This window comes from Silurus aristotelis (genome assembly GCF_946808225.1).
Source record: "Silurus aristotelis genome assembly, chromosome: 8".
In the NCBI taxonomy this organism is placed as follows: Eukaryota; Metazoa; Chordata; class Actinopteri; order Siluriformes; family Siluridae; genus Silurus; species Silurus aristotelis.
In genome coordinates, this window is record NC_139581.1 from 3,346,042 (window position 1) to 3,371,419 (window position 25,378).

The window sequence follows — 25,378 nt, forward strand, 5'->3', positions numbered from 1 at the left end:
AATTCGAAGATTTTTCTCGACACTTCCCTCACCACATCCATAAACCTCCTCCTTGGTCTTCCTCTTTTCCTCCTTCCTGGCAGCCCAATTTTTAGCATTCTCCTACTGATATACCCCATGTCTCTCCTCTGCACATGTCCAAACCATCTCAATCTCGCCTCCCTCGCTTGTCTCCAAAACGTCCTACATGCGAGTTTTTAATCCTTGGACAACCCTTAAAGAATCCTTTGCCTATATAATCCTTTATAAATGGAAAGTCACATGGAAACAGACAGTGGTGGATGAAGTAGAGATACCCTCAGTAAATCTCCTGTAAACCGTAAACGTGTCCCTTTAAACTTTCACTTGAGTAAAAGTACAAACTTTTTTGCCTTCAAATGTACTTAAGTATCAAAAGTACTGTGCTTTATTATAACTTTAATGTTCCTATGATCATTTTTATCACAAGACTCTTTACTTCATCACCTCAGTTGATGTGAAAAGACTCGAATGTGACTCTCGGCACACTGATCTATTAATAGAATGAGGTGAATCAGGTCACATGTGTTGTGGTGAGTTCGAGTCTCGCGTTTCTTCATCATTTATTCCTCACTAAATGTTCTGCTTGATGTTGAACTGATGGTGAACTGTATGTCGGTGATCAGTAGATACACCAAGAGCCGAAAACAGGGACTCGCTGTGTGTTTTACCAGTTACGTTTTTATCCCCGTTAATAAAAAGGAACGAGTGATTTTGCAAAATGCAGTTGTGTAAAAAGTCAAATATTTGACTTTGAAATGTCATGAAGTGAAAGTAAAAGTCTCCCCAAATGGAAACACTTCAGTAAAGTACTTATACGTGAAAAAGCGACATACATTACATTTATTTCGTGACTGTCCACCACTGCTCAAGACCATGTATTTAGAAAATACCTCTGTATTCCACTTTAATGAATTCGAAATAAAATAATATGAGTAATATAATTGAGTTTGCGATGTCTTGCCAGACCTTCAGCCATCATCAGTTGTGGGTTTTTCTGCCTTCAGTTTAGACTTTATTAAATGTAAAGCAGGTCAATCGAGTTGAGGTCAAGTGAAAAACTCTCACATCTCATTGTCATAAGAAGCTTACAGGATGACTGCACAGTATCTCACAAAAGTTAGTGCACCCCTAAAGTTTCAGCAATCATTTTAGTATCTTCTCAAGGGACAATACTATTGAAACATAGATATATTTTAGAGTATCAATGTGCAGTTTGTATACAGTACATATTTACTGTCCTCTGAAAATAAATCAATATACAGACAATAATGTCTAAATACGTAACTTTCAACAAAAGTAAGTACACCCTATGTGAACATGTCAAAACTTGTCTAACACTGCCTTAGATGTTATGAGGAAGAAACCTTGAGAGGAACCAGACTCAAAAGGGGAACCCATCCTCATTTGGGTGACATCAAGAGTGTAATCATAAATCTTTCAACAATACAGAACACTGGAGAGAGAGAGAACTAACATGAGTACTGGAGTGTAAGATTATAAGTAATGTTCTTTCTACAATCTTATACAGTCTATATGGTTATAAAACTGGGAGCTACTGAGCTCAACATTAGTGATCATCACAGATCCAGCATCAGCTTCTCCATGCCAGAGCCTTTAAACACTCCAGGAGGTCCAGTGTCAAAACTCCACACATGCAGTGGGTTCCAATTGGCACTGAACATCTCTAGATGGTTCGGGATGTTTGCGAGTTTGGCATCTACTTCTTCAAAGGTCTATATCTTCATGAGGTGGGACATGACTGGAGCTGGCCAAACCTCAGGATGCCTTGGGATGGGGAGAGAAAGAGAAGCAGTGGAGAGGAATTAGCGTAGCTGCTGTTCATGATATTAACAGCACAAGTTGATAATGTGCATGTGATCAGATGATACAGGACATATAGCTGTTATTACTGAGGGTGTACTCACTTTTGTTGCCAGTTATTTTGACAATAATGGCTGTATGTTGATATTTTCAAAGGACAGTAAATCTGTAATACTACACAAAATTCACATTGACAAAATATATGATAAGACATTTGAGCAGAGCTCTGTATTCCTGACCATGACTGATCTCAGAGCTGAAAACAACCCCGGTTTATACAAGAAAAAAAAACCAGAGTTGCACTTTACTAAATGTCAACAGACTGAAGAAAAATGTGGCATTTTCCCAGATGTCCAGTTGATCTGCTGTACGTGACCAAAACCCTGTGTGTTAAATAAACTGGTCACTGATATCCAACTGTTTGGGCGTCAATGTTTAATCAGTGGTGGAAAGTAACATCGTAATTTTTTTTCTGTAATTAAGTAGGTTTTTTGTGTATCTGGAAAGTCAGATGGAGTTGGAGATGGAGTTTCAGTCGGACCAGTAAGAACAAACTGATATTTTTTAACTCTTTCATTTGTTCTTTAATAGTATATCTTACTGGTTTCTTAAGACCAGAGGTGTCCAGTCTATTCCACAAAGAGCCGATGTAGGTGCAGGTTTTCATTCTAATCAATCAACCGATCACCTAATAGTTATTGAAAATGAAAATCATTTGATTTAAACAGGTTGAATTTGGTGTGAACTTGCTTGGTTGGAACGAAAAACTTAAATTCACACTGTCCCTTTGTGGAAAAGATAAAACACCCCTGGTTCAGAAGGTTGAAAGCCATGATTGCGGTTAAGTGTTAGTTTTCTAGGGCAAATTTTTGTTTGCTTTACCACTGAGGTAGAAGGATTTGTCATGTTAGATAGAGAGTGCTTTAGATTATACATCTCTGCAGCTTGATTTTGGATAAGAATGTCTATGACAGGCTAAAAATGAACTTATAATCAGATGCTGTGGGTTTTGTGTACTGCTGATTAAAATCCGCTTTTTCTGCTAAGTTACTGGTCTTATTCCTATTGTACCCTGTGGCTGACCAAATCAATAACTTTTATTTCTATAGCACTTTTATTAATAGGCATTACAGTAAAGCAGCTTAATAAACATTTAGATATAAGTAGAACAAGCTCTTTCTGGAGAGAATGTATATCACAGATGTTCTGCGAATATCCTGGGATCATCCATGAGGAGCTGGTGCTACAGGAGTCTGAATTGTGAGTGAAGCAAAAAGGAAGGGATCAATAAATGAAAAAGAACAAAGAATGAAAGAAAACTGATTTAAGCAATAGATTTTGCATTTGTTTTAAATGGCATTAAAAGATGTTGTATTGCAAGGGCAAAATCTTTATTCCTACATTGATATAGAGAAATATTTGTGGACACATGACCATCTAATTGGTATTTGCTTTACGATCCCCATTTATTCTCCATTTGCTGGTATAATAAGCTCTAATCAGCTCTTCTGGAGAGATGTTTCACTCGATTTTAGAATGTGCTTTTGGAGATTTGTGTGAGATTCATTCAGCCTATTAGTAAAGACAGGTTAGAGCTTTATAGCAGGAGATCCGTCACTCTCAATAATGGAAAGCATATCTTCAATGGGCTGGCTTTGTGCACAGGGGCATCTTCATGCTGGAACAGTTTTGGGTCTCCTAGTTCAAGTGAATGAAAAATGATATCCTTTACAATGGTGTGGAGAAACAAAAAGTGTGGAGAAGAACCACATATGGTTGGAAAAGTCAGATACTGATGTAGGTTAAGTGAGGAGGCCTGGAGTGCATCAGCATTCCAATTCATATCAAAGGTCTTCAATAGCTGGCAACTCAAGAGCTTTCACTCCAACCTATGCAAAGCATATCTTCATGGATATTACCTTGTGCACAGAGACAGTGTCATGCTGGAACAGGTTCAGTTCTTTAAGCTCAGGTGAAGCCATTATATACGACTGTGTGCCTCCAAATTTGTGACAGTTTGAGGAAGAACCAGTTGTGTGTAGGTCACAACTAGAATCATTTCCAGGAGCTTTGTACAAAACATGAATAAAGGTAGAGGATTATTGAGTTTATTGTTGTTCTCTCATTCTCACATTAAAACATTGCCACACCTCTGGACACAGCATTAGGCCACAGTGTCTCTGAACACCAATCCTTTCATTAATTAAATGTAAAGGGGATACAGCTAATTATATCCTGCCACTTGTACACAGTAATTAATCCTGTGAGACCTTTTCCCATGATTATGTGGCTGGTTGCACTAATAAACACTGTTGCTAATAACGCCTTTGGGATATGTTACTGTTTATGTCTGAGATGGAAGTCATTACAAACAAAAAAGTAAAAATACAGTATCTACGATGTCAGCATGTCTGAAGAAAAACAGGTTTGTCACGCAATTCATCCAAGACTGTTGTTAGCTTCCTGGATTTTTCTTTGAAAAAATATATTTTTGCAGTATTTATAAAAAGTATTACACATAACCTGATTGAGTGAGGTGTATTTAATTCTAACCTATGGATAATCACAAACACTTTACAATTATATTCACCTTTTTTTTTTCCTATGTTTCATATGAATTATATTCCAGTATTTTTTAGTTCATTCCTTAAAAATACCTAAATAACGTAAATGAGGTATTATCACAACAGGCACAAAAACACCCTTAGGAATGGTGGAACACAAAATGGACACATAATTAAGACCATTAAGACCAAGCATCATGGGAGCAGAGGCGAAAGACCCACACGGCCTAATTGAATTTCTGATCTTATTGGTGCCATGTCAAATTCATCACTTATTTGCATTGCCTTTAATCTTCAACTCATGTATGTATGTACAGTACAGACCAAAAGTTTGGACACACCTTCTCATTCAAAGAGTTTTCTTTATTTTCATGACTATGAAAATTGTAGAGTCACACTGAAGGCATCAAGGGCTATTTGACCAAGAAGGAGAGTGATGGGTTGCTGCGCCAGATGACCTGGCCTCCACAGTCACCGGACCTGAACCCAATCGAGATGGTTTAGGGGTGAGCTGGACCGCAGAGTGAAGGCAAAAGGGCCAACAAGTGCCAAGCATCTCTCGGGGAATGCCAAGAGTGTGCAAAGCAGTAATCAAAGCAAAAGGTGGCTACTTTAAAGAACCTAGAATATGAAATTTTTCAGTTGTTTCACACTTTTTTGTTATGTATATAATTCCATATATAATTCCACGTGTTAATTCATAGTTTTGATGCCTTCAGTGTGAATCTACAATTTTCATAGTCATAAAAATAAAGAAAACTCTTTGAATGAGAAGGTGTGTCCAAACTTTTGGTCTGTACTGTATGTTCAAGTAGCAAATGTGGGACCTGAACATGACCCCATTAACTTGTGCTCTCGATCTTATTTTCCACTGTTCGTTTTGCTGTTTGTATCTTCTTCTGTCTGGTGCTAACCACAGAATGTGGTAGAAGTAATCACCTCTGGGTGTGCATGCAGAAAGGCATTTGGACAGTGTGTAAGTGGTGCATGAGTCCCTTTTTTTGCAATACAACCAAACTCGTTTCATCAAATTTCTTCACTCATCAACAATTAAATTATAGTTTAATTCCTCATAATTTTGTACTGTGAAAAAAGCGTAATGAGGGGAAAAAAGGTCAATTTGATTAAAAAATTGCTATGGCAATGAAATTCTGCTACATTTTCATATTCGTCTTTTGAAAAGATGAAAAATTAAGAGAAGATGAAAAAAAACGTATCTTGCGTTTTTATATATTATATATATGTTCACATTCATCCCAAAGGTGTTCACTAGGTTTTATAGAGCTATTAAAACCTATGTAAAACCTTTATCTTTCACTCCAACCCATGTAAAGCATATCTTCATGGACCTGGCTTTGTACACATTGTCATTGTCATACTGGAACAGGTTTGGGTCTCCAGTTTCATTCAACAACATCTAAAGACATCCTGTAAAACTGCCTGCCTTCAACTTTATAGGAACCACATATGGCTGGAAAAGTGTGTCAGAGATGGGAAGTAACGAAGTTCGTTATTTTTCTGGCATCAGTACTTTAATATTTATTTTTTGGACAACTTTTTACTTTTACTCATTATATTTTATACACAAATTTCTGTACTTTCCACTTCTTATATTTACAAACCAGACTTGTTGACTTTAGCTTTAATCTATTTGTTGACATGATCAATATATTTTCTTCTCAATGCGTTTTCAGCACATCAACCTATTTCTTGTCATTGTGTGGCTTTTACAATCTACCACTGGTGTATTATTTCCTGTCTCTGACACACCACAGACGTAGACTACGTATTTTCCAGACTATAAGCCGCTACTTTTTTCCCACTTTTTGAACCCCGCGGCTTAAACAACGAAGCGGCTAATATATGGATTTTTCCTGGGTTTTCCCGTTTTCACAAACTTCAAACCAAAAAACTGAGCCCCGTAACATTAGACCAATTAAATTGCCAAACGGGTTCAGGTGAACCAATGAAACTCTTTATATTAAATCAGATGCGCTCCCACTGAATCGGGCCGCAGCACATCATAAATATGGATGATGTTCCTCTGACGTTTGATCTGCCGCTCACTCGGACTGTCTACAGGAAATGTGAATCATTCGTCACGCTGAAAACAACCAGGCACGAAAACACACACTTCACCTGTGTTCTGAGCTGCACGGCATCGGGAGAAAAGCTTCAACGATGGTGATTTTTAAATGCACGACGATGCCAAAAGAAAAACACTCAAGAGAAATAGTTGTGAAAGGAAGGAGGAAGACAGTGAACAATGACTTTCTTGGTAGGCTACTGTTTAGATACAAGCCGTTGTAACGCATTGTATCAGGGTCATGGGAGAGCTCGCTAACTCCAGTTGCAACAGAAATCAGACAGGTTTCCAAAACCTTTTATTTTTCTTGGCAACAGCGTTACGGGTTAGTCAAAGAAACTTAGAAATGAGCATCAGAAAATAATAAAGACAAATTCCTCGGTCTTGCACACACAGTAATACCGGTAGAATGCAGTGACGTGCTGTTCCCAAAATGCCGCTGTGCTCTTAAAGGAGCCACAACATATTTCTCCCGTTACACTGTGTAACAGACACTCTCTTTCGTTAAAGCCTGTGTAAAGTTCATTAGTGTAGACACCTGCGGCTTATAGGCAGGTGCGGCTTATTTATGTTCAAAATAAAAGTCTTTCTAAAATTCAGTGGGTGCAGCTTATATTTGGGTGCGCTTTATAGTCTGGAAATTACGGTAGTTTATAAAGCTCACAATGAGCAGGCAGAAGGCAGTAAGAAGTCTGGGGTTAATGTAGATGAGACAGAGGGCGTCAGTGATGTAAACATGACTGATCACATGATCATCATCATCTTTTCTCTGCTTGTGTTCTATATGGTATAGAAATATATCAAATAATAAAATTGACAACTATTTTGTATTAATTTGGGCTGTTAAAATGAACACGTTAATAAAATAACACTTTAAGGCAAATTCATTTGAACTTCTCTAATTTTATTAACTCATGATTAATGCAACTCGCATTTCTGGTTAAACATTTTTATCAAAACGCAACACACGTTTATTCACGGCATCCTTTCTTCACCTAGATATAAAAAAAAGAATAAAGTTCACCGAAAAAAAAAAACTTTTTTTAATCGCTAAACATGGCCTTTCCAGACAATTTCAGCATTGATCTTTCCTCAGCTGTGGACTGCCAGGATATGACACCCCTGGAGCTCATAGGTCCAATAATGGGAGCTTGGCAGTACAAGGTTTTGATCCCCCAATCTTCGGATTAATAACCCTTACTTGTTGAGCAAACTCTGGCCAATTTCCATAATGCATTGTGGGTTTTAATACAAAACACTGAGTTTTAATGCTAGAATTCAAATTTTATTTATGTTGCTATAATCAGATTCTTTATAGTAAGAATTATAATACAAGTGATACAAAAGGTGTCAGCTGGACAAACTGGTGTGTGTGTGTGTGTGTGTATTAAATACAATATATTGGACGTACCCAGGTTCAGCACATTCATACATTCAAGTATTTATAGACACAATATACTTTAAATCTTTTAACTATTTATGCATACAATATATACAATTGCCACTTCTGTTAAAGCGCATACCTGGCCTGAGCTATGTTAAAAACATTCTTACAAATGACTAAATACTTGTATATGTTATTCTCAGTGTAAACTTATAATAATAAAGTATTTCTCTCCTACTTTCAGCAGTTCAAAATGTCTTAAACTTTCCAATTAAAATAATAACAAAGTTGTTTATTTTATTTTCAGATTCATCATTATATTCAGATACATTATGCCAAAATAAAAACGTTTTTTAATGCTTATTAACAGTCATTTATTGAGAATAGTACTGTAAAATAACATTCCTTGTTTTTGCTGTCGCTGATCCAGTTCAGTTCCATTTAACAATCGAAATTTCCCCGAAGCAACTTTACAGAATTAAACAGATTTGGACTATACAATTTTATAATCATACAATAGTATTGATAAGTTTATACCTACTGGGGCAAAACATTAGCAACTTTGGTGAAGGAAAACTCCCTGAGATGGTCTAAGGAAGAAACCTTGAGAGCAACCAGACTTAAAAGGAAACCCATCCTCAACACCAGATTTCTATGCATTATAGTTAATTACTGTTGAGGTTATCAATTGTTCACTGATGGAGACTTCGGTAAGCAATTGTAGCAGACTGTTTATATCAATTACTGTCTAAATCCACCTTCATGGTTGTTATATATGCCACAGTATATAATATGAATAGGGCTCACTATAACCAGAGTCAAATTCATAATACTTTCATAAATCACAACAGGACAAAATATTTTCTTTAGATGACTGAACATCATAGTTAAGATTCCAGGTTTTTTGACAATTTAGCGAGTTTCTAACAGCTCATCAGCACACTTACCATTATGTTTGTTTAATAGACTAATTTACTTTTATTTGACCATAAAAGAAATCTTGTTCAATATTAGGAATAACATTTCAATATAGCATTCATATATTTAAATGGAATATCAATGAATAATTTCAGTGCAGGTTTTATATTAGGACCCTTGAATTGATTTGGTGCATTACAGTGTTTTTTGTTTTGTTTAGTTTTTTTGGTAAGTGTTAGATAGAAAAAACCTTTTTTGGTAAGAACTTAAAAATTGTTTGTCGAATTTCCCTTGTTTTCAACCCATAAATCAGAGGATTAAGAATCGGGGGAAAGACGACAACTGAAACACCAAAAGCCCTCCGTAAGTGTGGAGATACGGATTCAAACCTGTGAGAAATCAGCATTAGGAATGTGTTGATTTCAAAACACAGAAAAACAACTAAATGCGTCCCACATGTTTGCATCGCCTTACTTATAGATTGTTTTTCTTTTGAAGAAAGACAGATGATTAGGATTTTGATATACGTTAACGATACAATCAGAATGGAAGAGCCTTGTACCAGAGCTATAGTAAACAAGCCATAGTAGTTAACCACTCTCATATCCTCACAGCTTAGCTTCATTAAAGACGGATTATTACAGTACACATCCACTATATTGGTCCTGCAGATCTCTTTGCTTAATGTGAGCACAAATAAAATCCCAATAATAGACAAACTTATGCACCAGACCATACAAATGAGTTTGACCAGGGTATCCCTGGTCATCAGACTGTGGTATCTCAAAGGCATGCAAATGGCAATGTACCTGTCATAAGCCATAACAGTAAGAATTAAAAGAGATCCCATTCCATAGAGGTGAATTACGATGCCTTGTAAGACACAAACAGGGTAGGAGATTTCTCTTCTCTGTGACAATATACTGCAAAGCAGCTGAGAGTAAAAACCTGTAGCTCCCATTAGGTCACATAAGGACAAATTAAACAGCAGTATGTACATCGGCTCGTGCAGATTCCTTTTTGCAGCAATAGTCACAAGTAGCGTAGAATGGAAGAGCAAAATTAGACAATATGTGATGATGGCAAAAATGAATATTAAAAAAGCACTGGAAGGTGATATGTCCAATGACTCGAAGGTCAGAAAAGTCATAAAACGTGTTAAATTTGAATCAGTAAAATATGTGCCTCCATCCATTGTCACTTCAAGACCTGGGAAAAAAATAATACATATAACAAAATACAAGTCACGACATTTAACATGGGCAAAATAATTTGTTTAAGTACAACTATGTTCTCTTACCAGGAACAAACTAACAAACTCAAGGCAATTAATGCTGACTACTAATTCAGGGACAGTGCCAGAGCATCATGATACAAACTATGAGGTGATGATGCTTATTTGTCTACTCCATTATCCACCCAGAGATCTAAAATATTTGTTAACTTTACCTCAGAGGTCAAATGTTTATTTCAAACCCCAGGTGTTAATGCTAGGTTACATACAGTTGGATTGTGGGTGTGTGAGCAATCCTTGGAGTTTTGCACCTAACAATGGATTATAGTATAAAAAAATTATTATAACGGAGATATAATGTGTTTATTTAGAAATGCAATTAGAAAGCATGAAATGGAGAATTATTTTAATTCTATATTTTTGTTTGAATCTGATAAGATCATCATTTGGCAGAAAAGTAATTGAATGATCTGGCATTCTTGATTTTCTTCTGGAATGATGTTTGTTCTGAAAATGTTTTTATAAGAAGTATTTTTAAACCTCACCTTTAGCATTCTCTACTCAGTAGCTGCATTGCAAGCTTCGTGAAGCAGTGCTTTTCTAAGTAAACTAAATAAAGCAGACATTAGACACTCAGTTTAGAGTGTTATGGCACTTGTAGGGTCCAGGTATCCAGTCTGCCAATAGGCCTACACCACTCGGCTATATCCACCTGGTTTCTGATTGCACCAACGTGCTCCATCTTTTATCAGTAACCAACAGGATAGGGTTATCAGAACCTGATCTAATATCTATCTGATATTCTCACTTCTTCCCAACCAGACCTCATTGTTCTACCGGATTTGGATCCTGCCTGCACTCCCTTAATCCGTTTACAGGTATTTGGACTTTTGGACTGTTGTTTCAGACTGTGTTTTTGCTCTGTGTTTTGGCTGTGTCTTCCAAACTGTTATTATTTAACTGTTTGAACTGCTCTGTCTTTTCCCTGCTGTATTCATTAAAGAGAATGACTAATATTTCTCAGATTGCGTACTGCATTTGGGTCCCATCTATACGCCCTGACAACCAGCCCATATGACAAAAATGACAAGTCAACACACTTTTACATTTACATTTATGCTGTTTGAAAGATTCCCTTATCCAGAGTGATTTACAATTATCCCATTTGTATGTTACAACTCAGCAGTTGAGAGTTAGAGGCACAGCAGTGGCAGTTTGGTAGAGCTGTTAATCGAACTTCAGGCCTTTTTCCTCCAAAAGCAAAGTGCTACATAAAACAACATACATTAACACCAGATGACATTAAACTAATTAGAACAAACAAATCTATACACAGGACTACATGAATAATTTGAGTGTGTGAGTCCAGAGTCTTTTTTGTTAAAAAGTCTTCTAGGAAAGACACTGTTACACAATCTGGTCAATTTGGTGTCTTTACAGATGTAGCATGTATGTGAAAATATCCATGATGGAGCCTGAAATTCTCAGCTGTCCTCGCTATCCACTGCAGGGTCTTGAGATCAGAGACAGTGTCAATTCCTAAATTAAGCAGTGATGCAGTTGTTTAGGAAGCTTTTAAAAGTCTCTTTGAAGAACATGGTGAAGATGGGTGGTGGGAGCTGGGCCTTTGTTTAACAGGAATTAGAGACTTTTTTGTTTATGAGGCTGGTGGTGTGGGACCAGCTAGGGTTCTCTGACTGTTGAAGAAATGTAATGTCTTCCTTTCACCATTGACAATCACCTTGCAGATAAGACCGCCCATGGCTTTTGATCATTGGTGAAATCTGCTGAGAAATGGTGTTGTTAAATGTTCAGCTGAAGCCTATGAACAGTTTTTGTATATAGGTGTCCTATTTATCCAGGTGGGTAAGGGCCAGATGAAGTATGGCATCATTGGAGTTTTAAATGTTGGATGGACAAAAGGATAGACAATATGGACAAAGGTGATGGCCTTGAAACACATTGGAATAGGGTACAACACAGGAAGATATTAGATCTGCCAGATGGTTGGCACCTTCTCTAAGCACACTGCTAAAAAATGTTTTCTGGTCCTACTTTATGTTGGTTGACTCTGCTTCCCTTACATCAGCAGTGGTCAAATCAACTAGTTGTTGGGAGAAGAGTTGGTCTTTGTTGATGCCACATTGTTGTCTTCTTTAAACCGAGCATAGAAACTGTTCAGTGCACACTGAAGTACACTATTACTGGGATAAGCAGGTGATGTTCTGTAAATGGTGATGGCTTGAATGCCCTGCCACATGCACCATGTTTTGCCACCATCCTTGAAGTGTCTGTGCATGCTACACCTCTCTCAAGGCCTGGGATAATTTAGCCCTTGCTGTTTTTAGGTCTGATATGCTGCCTGAAATAAAGGTGGAGCCTTTGATCATCAATGCACTTGCTAAAGTTGTCAGGATCTCCCGGTCACACTGTTCATGATCCTGTTTCTGATCCTGTTCCTGATCCTGTTCCTGAACCTGTTTCTGATCCTGATTCTGTTCCTGATCCCTGTTCTGCTCTGCCTCCCCAGTTACCTGGTTTTGACCCTGTTTTGCTCTGCCTTGTATTGCTCTGTTTGCTGGTTTATGGATTTTTGCACTGTTTTCGTTTTTGGTTTTGGTTCTCTCCCTGCATTACCCTGACACATGTGTTAAGACCCTGGACTGTTTTTAGACTGTGTTTTTGCCTTTGCCCCTTTGCGTTACTTTTTATATTAAAGCCTGTTTTCTCCATAACCCGGTGTGTATCCTGCATTTGGGTCCTCCCAGTCACTCACCCAGTCACACCTGCACCCGAGTCCCTGACAGAATAATCTGGCCAAAAGATGGACCCAGCGATGCACTGAAGCAGTGGGCTTGCTCCGCCACAGACCAACAATTCAGGGACCCAACCGAGACGGTGGACATTCTGAAGCTCAGCCCCCAGCAGAGAGATGCCCAACCTCAGCCTTCCTTCCTGACTGGGGACGTCACCCAGCTCTTCTGCCCTGCCGAGCATGCCCCCAAGCTTGTCTGCCCTGCTAAGCATGCCCCCAAGCCGCTCCAGAGTCCCGCCGAGGGCCCTGCTCCGCTCCAGAGTTCCGCAGAGGGCGCCATCTTTGCTGATGACGTTGTTCCACCCCCGGGTTTTGCTGACGACATGGTCCAGACCTCCGCAAAGTACGTGCCCCGCTTTAGACCTCCGCAGAGGGTGTCCCTCCGCTTCAGACCTCCACAGAGGGCGTCGCTCCAGCTCAGACGTTCGCAGAGGGCGTCGCTCCGCCTTATTACATCGGCCAGAAAGTGCTGCCACCTGAAGGCTTGCTCCACGCTTTGTTCGGCCTTTCCTGACCTCCAAGGCGTTCTACCCCGTGGCAGTTCGCCTCAAGCCCCGCTATGTCCACCGCTGGCACTTCACTTGCCTCGCACCCCAGGATTAATGTGCCTTTCCACCATTTCTTCCACCAGACCCCCTCCACCCACCCAGGGCGAATTGCAAGGTCTTGCCTCTTCGGTCTGCCGCCTCTTATCTGGAGACGGTCGTGGAGGGGGGGTACTGTCAGGATCTCCCGGGCACATTTCGCGCACTTCCGGGGCGGCGGCCATATTGCCATGTTTTTCCTGTGCCTCCCGGTATTTAAGGACAACCAAGACTTTAGCTCGGGGCCAGATTATCTTACCAGCTCCTTAGCACCTGAGATTACTCTTGCCACCCTGCCTGCCCTGGTTTCTGATCCTGTTTCTGATCCTGATTCCTGTTCTGCCTCCCTAGTTAGCTGGACTCTGGACTGTTTTATTCAAGTTCAAGTTCAAGAAGCTTTTATTGTCATTTCAACCATATATAGCTGATGCAGTACACAGTGAAATGAAACAACGTTCCTCCAGAACCCAGGTACTACATAAAACAACATAAAACAACAGTCACAGAACAGAAAAACACAGGGCCAAGAACTAGTAGAAATAAATCCTTGCCACATAAAGTGCATGTGTGCAATTGGGGCAAACAGTGCAAAAGACAGTGCAAGACAACACAGGACAGTGCAGGACAATACACAAAACACAAAATAGCTCTGCCAGTAAAACCTGTCGTAACAGAATAAGGTGCACAGTAGCAGAAAAATTTAAACAATATTGTGCAATTAAACAATAGCAGCAACCAACATAAAGTAAAAAGTGGCAACAAAATGTGGACAGAATATTGTGCAAAAGAAAAGTGTGTGACGGGTTTGGGGGGTCGTCCACAATGCTGTTTGCTTTGCGGATGCAGCGTGTGGTGTAAATGTCCATAATAGAGTGGAGAGAGACTTCGATGATCTTCTCAGCCGTCCTCACTATCCTCTGTAGGGTCTTGCGAACTGAGACGGTGCAATTCCCAAACCAGGCAGTAATGCAGCTGCTCAGGATGCTCTCAATGGTCCCTCTGTAGAACGTGGTCAGGATGGGGGGAGGGAGATGGGCTTTCCTCAGCATTCTCAGAAAGTAAAGACGCTGCTGGGCTTTTTTTGGTGATGGAGCTGGTGTTGAGTGACCAGGTGAGGTTAAACCGCCAAGTGAACACCAAGGAATTTGGTGCTCTTGACGATCTCCACTGAGGATCCATCGATGATCAGTCTAGAATGGTTGCTCTGTGTTCTCCTGAAGTCAACAACCATCTCTTTAGTTTTGTCGACGTTCAGAATCAGGTTGTTGGCTCCACACCAGGCTGTTAACCATTGCACTTCCTCTTTGTATGCTGACTCCTCGTTCTTGCTGATTAGACCCATCACAGTCGTGTCATCAGCGAACTTGATTATGTGATTCGAGTTGTGCGTTGCTACACAGTCGTGAGTCAGCAGAGTAAACAGCAGTGGACTGAGTAAACAGCCCTGAGGGGCTCCAGTGCTCAGTGTGGTGGTGCTGGAGATGCTGTTTCTGATCCGGGCTGACTGAGGTCTCCCAGTCAGGAAGTCCAGGATCCAGTTACAGAGGGAGGTGTTCAGGCCCAGTAGGCTCAACTTTTCAATCAGTTGCTGAGGGACAATCATGTTAAATGCTGAGCTGAAGTTTATGAACAGCATTCTTACATATGAGTCCTTGTTGTCTAGGTGGTTGAGGGCCAGATGGAGGGTTGTGGAGATGGCATCGTCCGTGGAGAGGTTTGGACGATACGCGAACTGCATGGGGTCCAGTGCCGGTGGAAGCTGCGGGTGTGAGTGCAACGGGACGATAGTCATTGAGGCAGGAGACAGTAGATTTCTTTGGCACGGGAACAATGTTCGTTGTCTTGAAGCACGTGGGAACAACGTTACTGCTCAGGGAGATGAAGATTTGAAGATGTCAGTAAAGACACCCGCTAGCTGTTCTGCACATTCCAGCACTCTGCCAGAAATGTTGTCTGGTCCAGCAGACTTCCGTGGGTTAACTCTGCATAAAGTTTTCCTCACTTCAGCTGTGGTTAGACAGAGCACCTGGTCAGTGGAAGGAGGGGTGGTCTTCCTCGCCTTCACATTGTTCTTTACCTGAAACCGGGCGTAGAAGTCGTTCAGCGCATCTGGGAGGGATCGCCTGGATGCCCTGCCACATGCGGCGAGTGTCTCCACTGTCCTGGAAGTGGTTGTGGATTTTCTTCTTGTGTGCGCGCTTCGCCTCTCTGATGGCACGGGACAGTTTGGCCCTTGCTGTTTTTAAGCCAGCTTTGTCCCCTGTTCTGAAGGCAGAGTCTCTTTGTTTCAGCAGCACATGCACATTTGCAGTCATCCACGGCCTCTGGTTGGAGCGTGTAGTGATGGTCTTGGAGATGGTCACATCATCAACGCACTTGCTGATGTAGCTGGTCACTGATGATGTGTACTCCTTCAAGTTGATGGGATCGCCTTTGGTTGCAGCCTCTTTAAACATGTCCCAGTCAGTGCACTCAAAACAGTCCTTAAGAGCAGAAGTAGCTCCTTCTGGCCAGGTTTTCACCTGTTTCAGAACCGGTTTAGAGCGTCTGATGAGCGGTCTGGATGCTGGAATTAACATAACAGAGCAGTGGTCTGAGTATCTGAGATGGGGGCGGGGCGGGGCTCCGCACGATACATGCCGGGGATGTTTGTGTTCGCTCCTCTCATTGCAAAGTCCGAATGCTGATGGAGTTTAGGAAACACAGTCCTGAGATTCACATGGTTGAAATCTTCGGCGATAATAAACAATCCATCGGCATTCTGCAGGTCGCTAATAGCGCCGTAGAGTTCACACAGTGCATCCTTAGCATTAGCACTGGGAGGAATGTACACTCCGACAATGAAAACAGTGGTGAATTCCCGTGGTAAATAAAATGGTCTACATCTAACAGTCACAAACTCTAGCGATGAGCAATAGCGTGAGACAAGCACAGAGTTCTTACACCATTCCGTGTTGATATAAACACACGCCACCACCGTGAGTCTTACCGCACAGAGCTGCGTTTCTGTCGGCTCAAAACACGGTTAGCCCATCTAGCTGGATGGCGGCTTCAGGAACTCTGTCGCTGAGCCACGTTTTCATGAAAACAAAGACGCAACAGTCTCTAAACTCTCGCCGTTTGTTTCGCTGGAGTCGGATGTAATCCAGTTTATTGTCCAGGTAGCAGACGTTTGAAAAAAAAATAGACGGGAGAGCCGGCCGGCTAGGGTTAGCATTTAGCCTAGCACGGACACCCGCCCGCTTGCCGCGCTTCTTCGTCCTTGAGCAGCACTTCCGGCGTCCCCTCTCCCAGCCACCAGCATCAGGTGACACCAAGAGCTGGGAGCCTGGTCTTTGTGGCAGAGGTCGCAGCAAGCCGAGGTCGCGAAGGTTATTGATGACATAATCATGCAGATTATTGGTTGCATGATGCCTGTACCGTAGTAGTGTCTGGTGGTCGTACACATGAACACAGCTGACTCTGGTGTCCATGTATTGTGGAAGGTTGAGCTAAATATGGTAAAAGCACCATTTTTGGATCCGGAGAGGCCGCTGTGAGCTACTGCCGCCCCGCCATCTTGGATCAGATGTGTTCAAAACAGTCCTGGAGAGCAGACATGGATCCTGTTGGCCAGGTTCTCACCTGCTTCCGAGCTGGTCTTGTACGCCTGCTGAGTGGTCTGTATGCTGGGATCAGCATAACAGAGATGTGGTCTGAGTATCCGAGGTGGGGGTGGGGCTTCGCCCAGTATGCGCCCTGGATGTTTGTGTAAACAACATCCAGGGTGTTTTTTCCTCTGGTTGCAAAGTCCACATCCTGATCAAATTTGGGAAGCACAGTCCTGAGATTTGCGTGATTAAAATCTCCAGCGACAATAAAGAGTCTGTCAGGGTGTGTGTTTTGTAGTTCGCTAATGGCCCCGTAGAGTACACTGAGCGCTTCCTTAGCATAAGCGCTAGGTGGTATGTACACTCCGAGCACAATAGCGGTGGTGAATTCCCGGGGTGGATATAAAGGTCTACATCTTACAACAATAAACTCCAGCAGCGATGAACAGTAGTTAGAAACAAGTACAAAGTTCTTACACCATTCCGTGTTGATGTAAACACACAGACCACCGCTGCGAGTCTTACCACACAAAACTGCATTTCTGTTGGCACGAAATGCGGCTAGCCCGTCCAGCTTAACAGCGGCGTCCGGGACTCTGTCGCTCAGCCACGTCTCAGTAAACACAAAAACGCAGCAGTGTCTATACTCACGCCGAATAGCTTGTTGGAGTCTGATGTAGTCCAATTTATTGTCCAGGGAGCAGACATTTGCCAGCAGTAGAGATGGTAGAGTGGGCTGGCTAGGGTTAGCTTTTAGCCTTAGCACTTTCCACGCTTTCGCTTCCTCGCGCACGCTTTCGATTCCCCCTCCTACGCCCGTCCGCCGCAGGCGATGCAGAGGTCTGGAGGCCTGGTTCTCGGAGCACGCCGAGGTTGCGTAGCTTCTGCCGCAGATCATCGTTTATTGTGTCGTTTAGGTTATTTCTGAGTTCTTTAAGGGTTTTGTGGTGGCGGGCTACAAACTGAAAGTAGCACCATTTTGTGTCCGGAGCGGCCGCTGCAAGCTGCTGCGAGCCACTGCCGCGCCGCCATCTTGGATCACACCTGTGTTAAGACCCTGGACTGTTTGTGGACTGTGTTTTTGCCTTTGACCTTTTGCTTTTGACTTTTTATATTAGAGTCTGTTTTCTCCATAATCCGGTGTGTGATTGAAGACCTACCTCTTCCTAAAACACTTAAATTAGCATTTTTCAAGTTTGCTTTGTAGAATTTAAGAGTTATATTTATATTAAATTTGTAATCTTGTGTACCAGTGTAGATTTATTCATTACTAAAGACTCAAAGCACTTTTGTACGTCGCTCTGGATAAGGGCGTCTGCTAAATGTCGCAAATGTAAATGTAAATGTGCACTCCTCCAAGTTGATGAAGTCACCATCAGATGCAGCCACTGTCAAGAGGCTTACTGCTTAGAGCTACATTTCTGTACATAGCTAGCTTGTTTAGCTGAAAGGCATCCAGAAATGCAAAGATAAACAAAAAGATGCAACAGTCTTTAAACTAAGGTCATGTAGTGTGCTGGAGTCAGATGTAGTCTTTATTGTCCAGGGAGAACCCCTTCAGCTGTCCACCAATTGCTTGCAAAACATCTACCTATGGTACACTATTTCTGGGTGCTTTTTTCACATTATATTAAAATTATTTTTTTAATGTTATTATTTATTGGCCAGGCTAGGGATTATAGCATGCAACCAGGCATAGCATTTTCAGTACATTACTGATTGTTTAGGACCTGTCTTCCTGACAGTGTTCGGGGCTCAGACACACTCTCCCAGTGTAAGTGCAGATTAAAAACGTATCTTTTTAGCAAAGCCTACACATAAAATACGTCTCACATCATAACCTTGTGCTCCAGTACATCTAATCACATGCACATTATCAACTTGTGCTGTTAATATTATGAACAGCAGCTACACTAATTTCTCTCCACTGCTTCTCTTTCTCTCCCCATCCTGGGGCATCCTGAGGTTTGGCCAGCTCCAGTCACGTCCCACCTCATGAAGATTATGAACCTTTAAAGACGTAGACTCCAAACTCGCAAACACCCTGAACCATCTAGAGACGTACCAGTGCCAATTGGATCCCACTACATGTGTGGAGTTTTAACATTGGACCTCCTGGAATGTTTTAGGGTTCTGGCATGGAGAAGCTGGTGTTGTATCTGTGATGATCACAAATGTTGAGCTGTTTTGAGTTGCTCAGTAGCTCTTAGTTTTATAACCATTAAGACTGTATAAGACTGTAGAAAGAACATTACTTATAATCTTACACTCCAGTGCTTATGTTAGTTCTCTCTCTCCAGTGTTCTGTATTGTTGAAAGATTTATGATCAAACTCTTGTTTCCCTTCAGGAACTCGAGTTGCATCGTAACGCTACGGGAACGCCCCCGCATGACCGCGCTCTGAACCACATGTGTAATCTGACCAATAGGTGTTGGGACGTGAGGTCATCGGCAGGCGACATCGCGTAAACAGGAATCTACAAATGGCTGCGAGATGGACAAGACACTAGCTTCTGCTCATGTAAGTGCTGTTTCGCTGTGTTTTTCTGATCGAGTGATGGCTGGCAGAGAGAATTACCGTAAGTGTGTTCATCTGTGTCCGCGTTTTATTGCCGGAAAGGATTCGCACGATCGGTGTGTTGATTGCCTAGGAGTTGAGCATGCACAATCGACTCTCGAGGGAGTGCATGCTTCGCTCCCAAAGAGCGCTCTTTGAGAAGATCTCTCTCCCTCGTGGCTCCGGTCCCGCTCTTGCTGAGGTAAAGCGGCGCCGGCGCTCGTGGGGCTCGCAGGCCGATATAGCAGCGGGGTTGGAGTCGGATAAGTCCTCTCCAGCCTCGTCTGCTAAATCGAGCTCCTGCTCTCTCGGAGAAGCAGGCCTGATGGCTGCTTCTTCTCCTGGTGCGAGCAGCACGGCATTACATGTCTCTCCCTCCGAGGAAGGAGAGCTAATGGATGCTAGCGAGCCCGTGGATTCCTCACAGCCTGTGCTGTACAAGGAGCTCCTCGAGGTCGTGACACGAGCCGTAGCTAAGCTGGATCTAGCTTGGCTGGTGGAGCAGCAGAAACAGCACCTACTAAGCGGCTACGTGCTACATCAGCCTTAATTGGGAAGGCTTACGTGGCAGCAGGCCAGGCTGCGGGTGGTCTCCACACCATGGGTGTGTTGCAGGCATTCCAGGCTGACCTGCTACGTGATTTGGATGAGGGATGTAGCTCCGGGGTTATGATATTAAGGAGTTGCGTCGCGCTGCCGACTTAACCCTTCAGGCCACGAAGCACAAAGCGCGGGCCGTGGGTCGGTCCATGGCGGACCTAGTAGCCATAGAGAGGCATCTGTGGCTCACCTTGTCTGATCTCCCAGACAAGGATCGAGCTGTGCTTTTGAACGCCTCGATGGCTCCTCCTAGACTGTTTGGCGACGCTGTTACGGCGGTCATAAACAAATTCCAGGAGTCTAAAAAGCAGTCGCTGCGTTTCAGTAGTACCTCCCTCGCCATTCTCATGGGGCTAGTCGCCGGTAGTCCCAGCCCGGTTCTTCCGGGCACCGCAAAGCCCAGAAAGTCAAGTCAAGTCAAGTCAAGTTTATTTGTATAGCGCTTTTCACAACAGACATTGTCCCAAAGCGGCTTTACAGAAATCAATAGTCAAGGTGAATGGTGTGCATTTATCCCTGATGAGCAAGCCATGACGACTGTGGCAAGGAAAAACTCCCTTAGATGTTATGAGGAAGAAACCTTGAGAGGAACCAGACTCAAAAGGGGAACCCATCCTCATTTGGGTGACATCAAGAGTTTGATCATAAATCTTTCAGCAATACAGAACACTGGAGAGTGAGAACTAACATGAGCACTGAAGTATAAGATTATAAGTAAATGTTCTTTTAACAGTCTTTGGTATAAAAGTAGGAGCTACTGAGCTCAACATTTGTGATCATCACAGATCCAGCATCAGCTTCTCCATGCCAGAGCCTTTAGCAACTCCAGGAGGTCCAATGTCAAACTCCACACATGCAGTGGGATCCAATTGGCACTGGTATGTCTCTAGATGATTTAGGATGTTTGCGAGTTTGGCATCTACTTCTTTAAAGTCCATAATCTTCATGAGGTGGGACGTGACTGGAGCTGGCCAAACCTCAGGACGCCTCAGGATGGGGAGCGAAAGAGAAGCAGTGGAGAGGAATTAGCGTAGCTGCTGTTCATGATATAAACAGCACAAGTTGATAATGTGCATGTGATCAGATGTTCTGGAGCACAAGGTTATGATGTGAGATGTATGTTATGTGTAGGCTTTGCTAAAAAGATATGTTTTCAATCTATACTTAAACTGGGTGAGTGTGTCTGAGCCCCGAACACTGTCAGGAAGACTATTGCAGAGTTTAGGAGCTAAATGTGAAAATGCTCTACCACCTTTAGTGGACTTTTCTAGGAACTACTAGAAGCCCAGAGTTTTGAGATCTCAGGAAGCGTGACGGATTGTAGCGTGTTAAAAGACTGGAGAGATACATGGGGGCCAATCCATTTAGTGCTTTATAAGTGAGTAGCAGTAGTTTGTAGTCTATTCGAAACTTAACCGGAAGCCAGTGTAGGGACGATAAGATTGGGGTTATGTGGTCATATTTTCTTGACCTAGTAAGAACTCTTGTTGCCGCAAGAAAGAGAGGCCTAGGCCCAAGAAGGAGCAGGATGACATGAGGATCACCCTTGCCTCCAAAAATGGGCTGTGGTGTGTAGATCCTGATAAGCTACGGTCGGGGGAACAGCGTACACCTCACGCTACGGTGCCCATCCATCCCCTGCACCACCAGGAGGCCAGGCTGTTGGCTCTGCCACAGGATGTGCTTCAGAGCACAGCCTCCCTCCAGCGGGCATCTCCCTCCTCTTCTACCCAAAGTCTCGGTACGGATCGGGGAGACCCGCCGCCTCTCAGGAGGTGTCAACGGCCGCAGTACGCTGCGCCGGCCGTTCGGGTCATGGAGGCCGGTCTGTCAGCCCTGCCACAAAGTGCGCTTCAGGGCGCAGCTTCCCTCCAGCAGTTCAATCCCCATCTTTCCACCCGAAGGTTCGTTGTGGTTGGGGGGATTACGCCTAGCGAGGCGTCATCAGATGCAGGGCTCTTCCCCAGCTGCTCTGAGTGGGTCATAGGCCAGCCCAGAAGGACTGGTTCCCCTGAGGAACTATCTGACAGCTTGGGAAGGGCTGCCAGAAGTCTCCCGGTGGGCCCTTACACGATTCAGTTTGTGTCCTCTCCTCCCCGTTTCAACAGGATGTGTCCCACCCTGGTGGGACCCAAGCAGGCTCTGGTCCTGGAACAAGAAGTGCGCACACTCCTGGGGAAAGGGGCCATCGGGGTGGTTCCCCCCTCAGTTCATAATTTTGGCTTCTACAGCCCGTACTTTGTCGTTACGAAGATGGAGGGTTGCGTCCCATTCTAGATCTTCGCTCCTTGAACCGTTCTCTCAGGAGGCTCAGGTTCAGGATGCTCACCCTCAAGGAGGTCGTGACTCAGATCAGGTCCGGGGACTGGTTCGTCACAATAGATCTAAAAGACGCATACTTTTACATTTCCATCCTTCCTGCACACAGGAGGTTCCTGAGGTTTGCTCTCGGGGGCAAAGCTTACCAATATCGGGTCCTCCCATCCGGCCCAGCACTCTCGCCCCCACATTCACGAGATGCGTCGAAGCCAGGGCATCCGCATTTTAAATTACATCGACGATTGGTTGATTCTGGCTCATTCGAAGCGCCAGGCGATTCGGCATCGAGATGTCGTCCTCGCCTGCATGAAGGTGCTTGGGTTTCGACTAAACGCCAGCAATAGCGTGTTTTCTCCAGCACAGAGAACCACTTTTTTGGGCATGGTGTGGGACTCGACCAGGATGCCGGCAGCCACTCACTGTGAAGCAGTTCCAGAGGCTGCTGGGTCTCATGGCGGCAGCGTCCAGCGTAATCCCGATCGGCCTCATGGACATGAGGCCCCTCCAGTGGTGGCTCCGGGGCAGGGGGTTCTCCCTCAGGGGGAACCCGTATCGTACTGTCAAGGTCTCGTGGTGTGCCCTTCGAGCCTTGGATGTTTGAAAAGACCGAACGTTTCTGTCCCGAGGCCCCATGTTGCGGACTCCGTGTCTGTGGAGTGGGGTCTGTGGAGCGACCCGTGTCTCTCGTGGCACATAAATTGCCTGGAGATGATGGCAGTGTTTTTGGGGTTAAAACCCTTTATCCCAGACCTGAGAGTTTGCCATGTATTGGTCCGCACGGACAATACTGCGGTGGTCTCTTACATCAACCACCAAGGGGGTCTCTGATCTCGCCCCTTGTACAAGCTAGTGCAAGCGGTCCTTTTGTGGTCTCGGGACAGGCTCCTCTCTTTGAGGGCCATTTACATTCCGGGACGGTTGAATGTCAGAGCAGACGCCCTGTCAAGGCAGGGGCTGTGGCCTGGGGAATGGGATCTCCACCCCAAGGTGGTGGAGCTCGTATGGCGGAGGTTCTACAGAGCCCAGGTGGATCTTTTTGTGACCCAGGAGACCTCGCACTGTCCCCTCTGGTTCTCTCTCTCTAACGCAGCCCGGTTAGGCCTGGATGCCATATTACAGTCGTGGCCGTGGGTACGCCTGTACGCATTTCCCCCTGATCGCAGGGGCATTCCCATAGCGTTGGGGAACTAGGGTTACGGTCGTAACCTAGAGACGATGTCACCCAAATGAGGATGGGTTCCCCTTTTAAGTGTGGTTCCTCTCAAGGTTTCTTCCTCATAACATCTTAAGGAGTTTTTCCTTGCCAAAGTCGCCACAGCTGCTCATTGGGGAAAAATGCACACCATTCACCTTGACTGTTGATTTCTGTAAAGCTGCTTTGAGACAATGTCCGTTGTGAAAAGCGTTATAGAAATAAACTTGACTTGACTTGACTTGACTTGACCTCAAGGGCCAGTGATATTTATAATGATGTGTAATGAAATGCAGAACAACACAAAGAGATCTTCAACATATAATTGGTTTAATATTACATTTAATCTTAATTTTTACATCCTGAACAACAGCAGACAGTTATGGTGCAGAAGATGGAGACCACTACATAAGTATTTACACAATCTGTATACTAAGGACTTAAGGTCATGTGTAGATTTTTATGTAAGGCAAGACATTGCAAGTGATTAGGTTTGTAAATGTAATAAAGTAGATCATTTATAAATCTTAATATATAAATCTTTGCTAGATGATTTCTAATGTTTTATACACAAGATTGTCTTGATATACATGATATGTTTTTCTGTTTTGGAATTTAGGCTTCTAAAATCACAGTACAATACAAATTTATATTATTAATTAATTAAAATGAAGCAATAATTGCATGCAAGATAGTATTAAATATTTGTTTTTATGGCAAAAAAAAGTTAGTGATAAGGAAGAGAAGGTACAATTTCATGAATGAAGTTGATTCAATGTTAAAAGTTTTCTTTTCTGTTCCATTTTGTATATTTTATCACTACACGTTAAGAGAAGATGTGATTAATAGAATTTGAGAATGCGATGAAATTCATCAGTCATTGATAAAATTCACAAAATAGTTAAAATCTGGTCTCTGTTAATAAGGTAATAAAATTCAATCTAATCTAACATAATGTATTTTCATGACTTAACATGAACTAAATTACAATGTACAAAAGCATCCACTGGAGGAAAAAGGTATGTTCTTACTCTGAATAAAAGGTGTTTCTAAACTGACTAAATCGAATATTCAATTAAATTGGTTTTGAGAATACAGTAAAATTATCAATAAACATCACTAGGACAATATTTCAAAATATCAACAGAACACAATGTAAAATGGTTGAATATTTACTGCATTTTGTACAGACATATGGTTTGAGATGACATTTTGGCATGTTTTCAGCTCATCTTTTATATTGAAACAGCCAACATATATTTCAATTACATACATGGGCAACCTTATGGGCATATATTTTGTGATATTTACAAGATAAAGAAAAAATTATTGAAAAAAATGAAGTTCACCCCCGCTCGGAGTTGTGGAGGCTGTGGCTGTGGCCCCTGAGGGGGCACAGTTCGTAGCGGCTGGTCAATCAAATAATAAGCAGTTCATCACATCGGTGCGCTGCAATGTTCATAGCCATACTGTGTTAATACTGATGATTATAGATCTCGGATACATTTGCTACTGAAAGATACTATGTATTATGAAAATTCAAATTTGGCATTTAATTTAAACCTTTGTACTGGCTTTTTTTTACTGAGTTACTGAAGTAAATTGAAGTTAGAAAATAATTAATCATATATTCCAATCATCGTTTCAGGTAATGACAACATAGACTGAGGAAACAATAGGTTTATGCTTTAGT

The 25,378-nt window shown here is 42.7% G+C and overlaps 1 protein-coding gene across 1 annotated transcript; it reads right to left on the bottom strand.

The window, feature by feature from the left end:
- Nucleotides 1–9,029: 9,029 nt before the first annotated feature.
- On the bottom strand, nucleotides 9,030–9,755 carry LOC310730525 (olfactory receptor 51I2-like; the record flags this gene model as incomplete). The annotated part of the gene is made up of 1 exon (XM_083549546.1): nucleotides 9,030–9,755. The coding sequence occupies one exon, from the start codon at nucleotides 9,753–9,755 to the stop codon at nucleotides 9,030–9,032; it is 726 nt and encodes a 241-aa protein (XP_083405672.1).
- Between the last annotated feature and the right edge of the window lie 15,623 nt (nucleotides 9,756–25,378).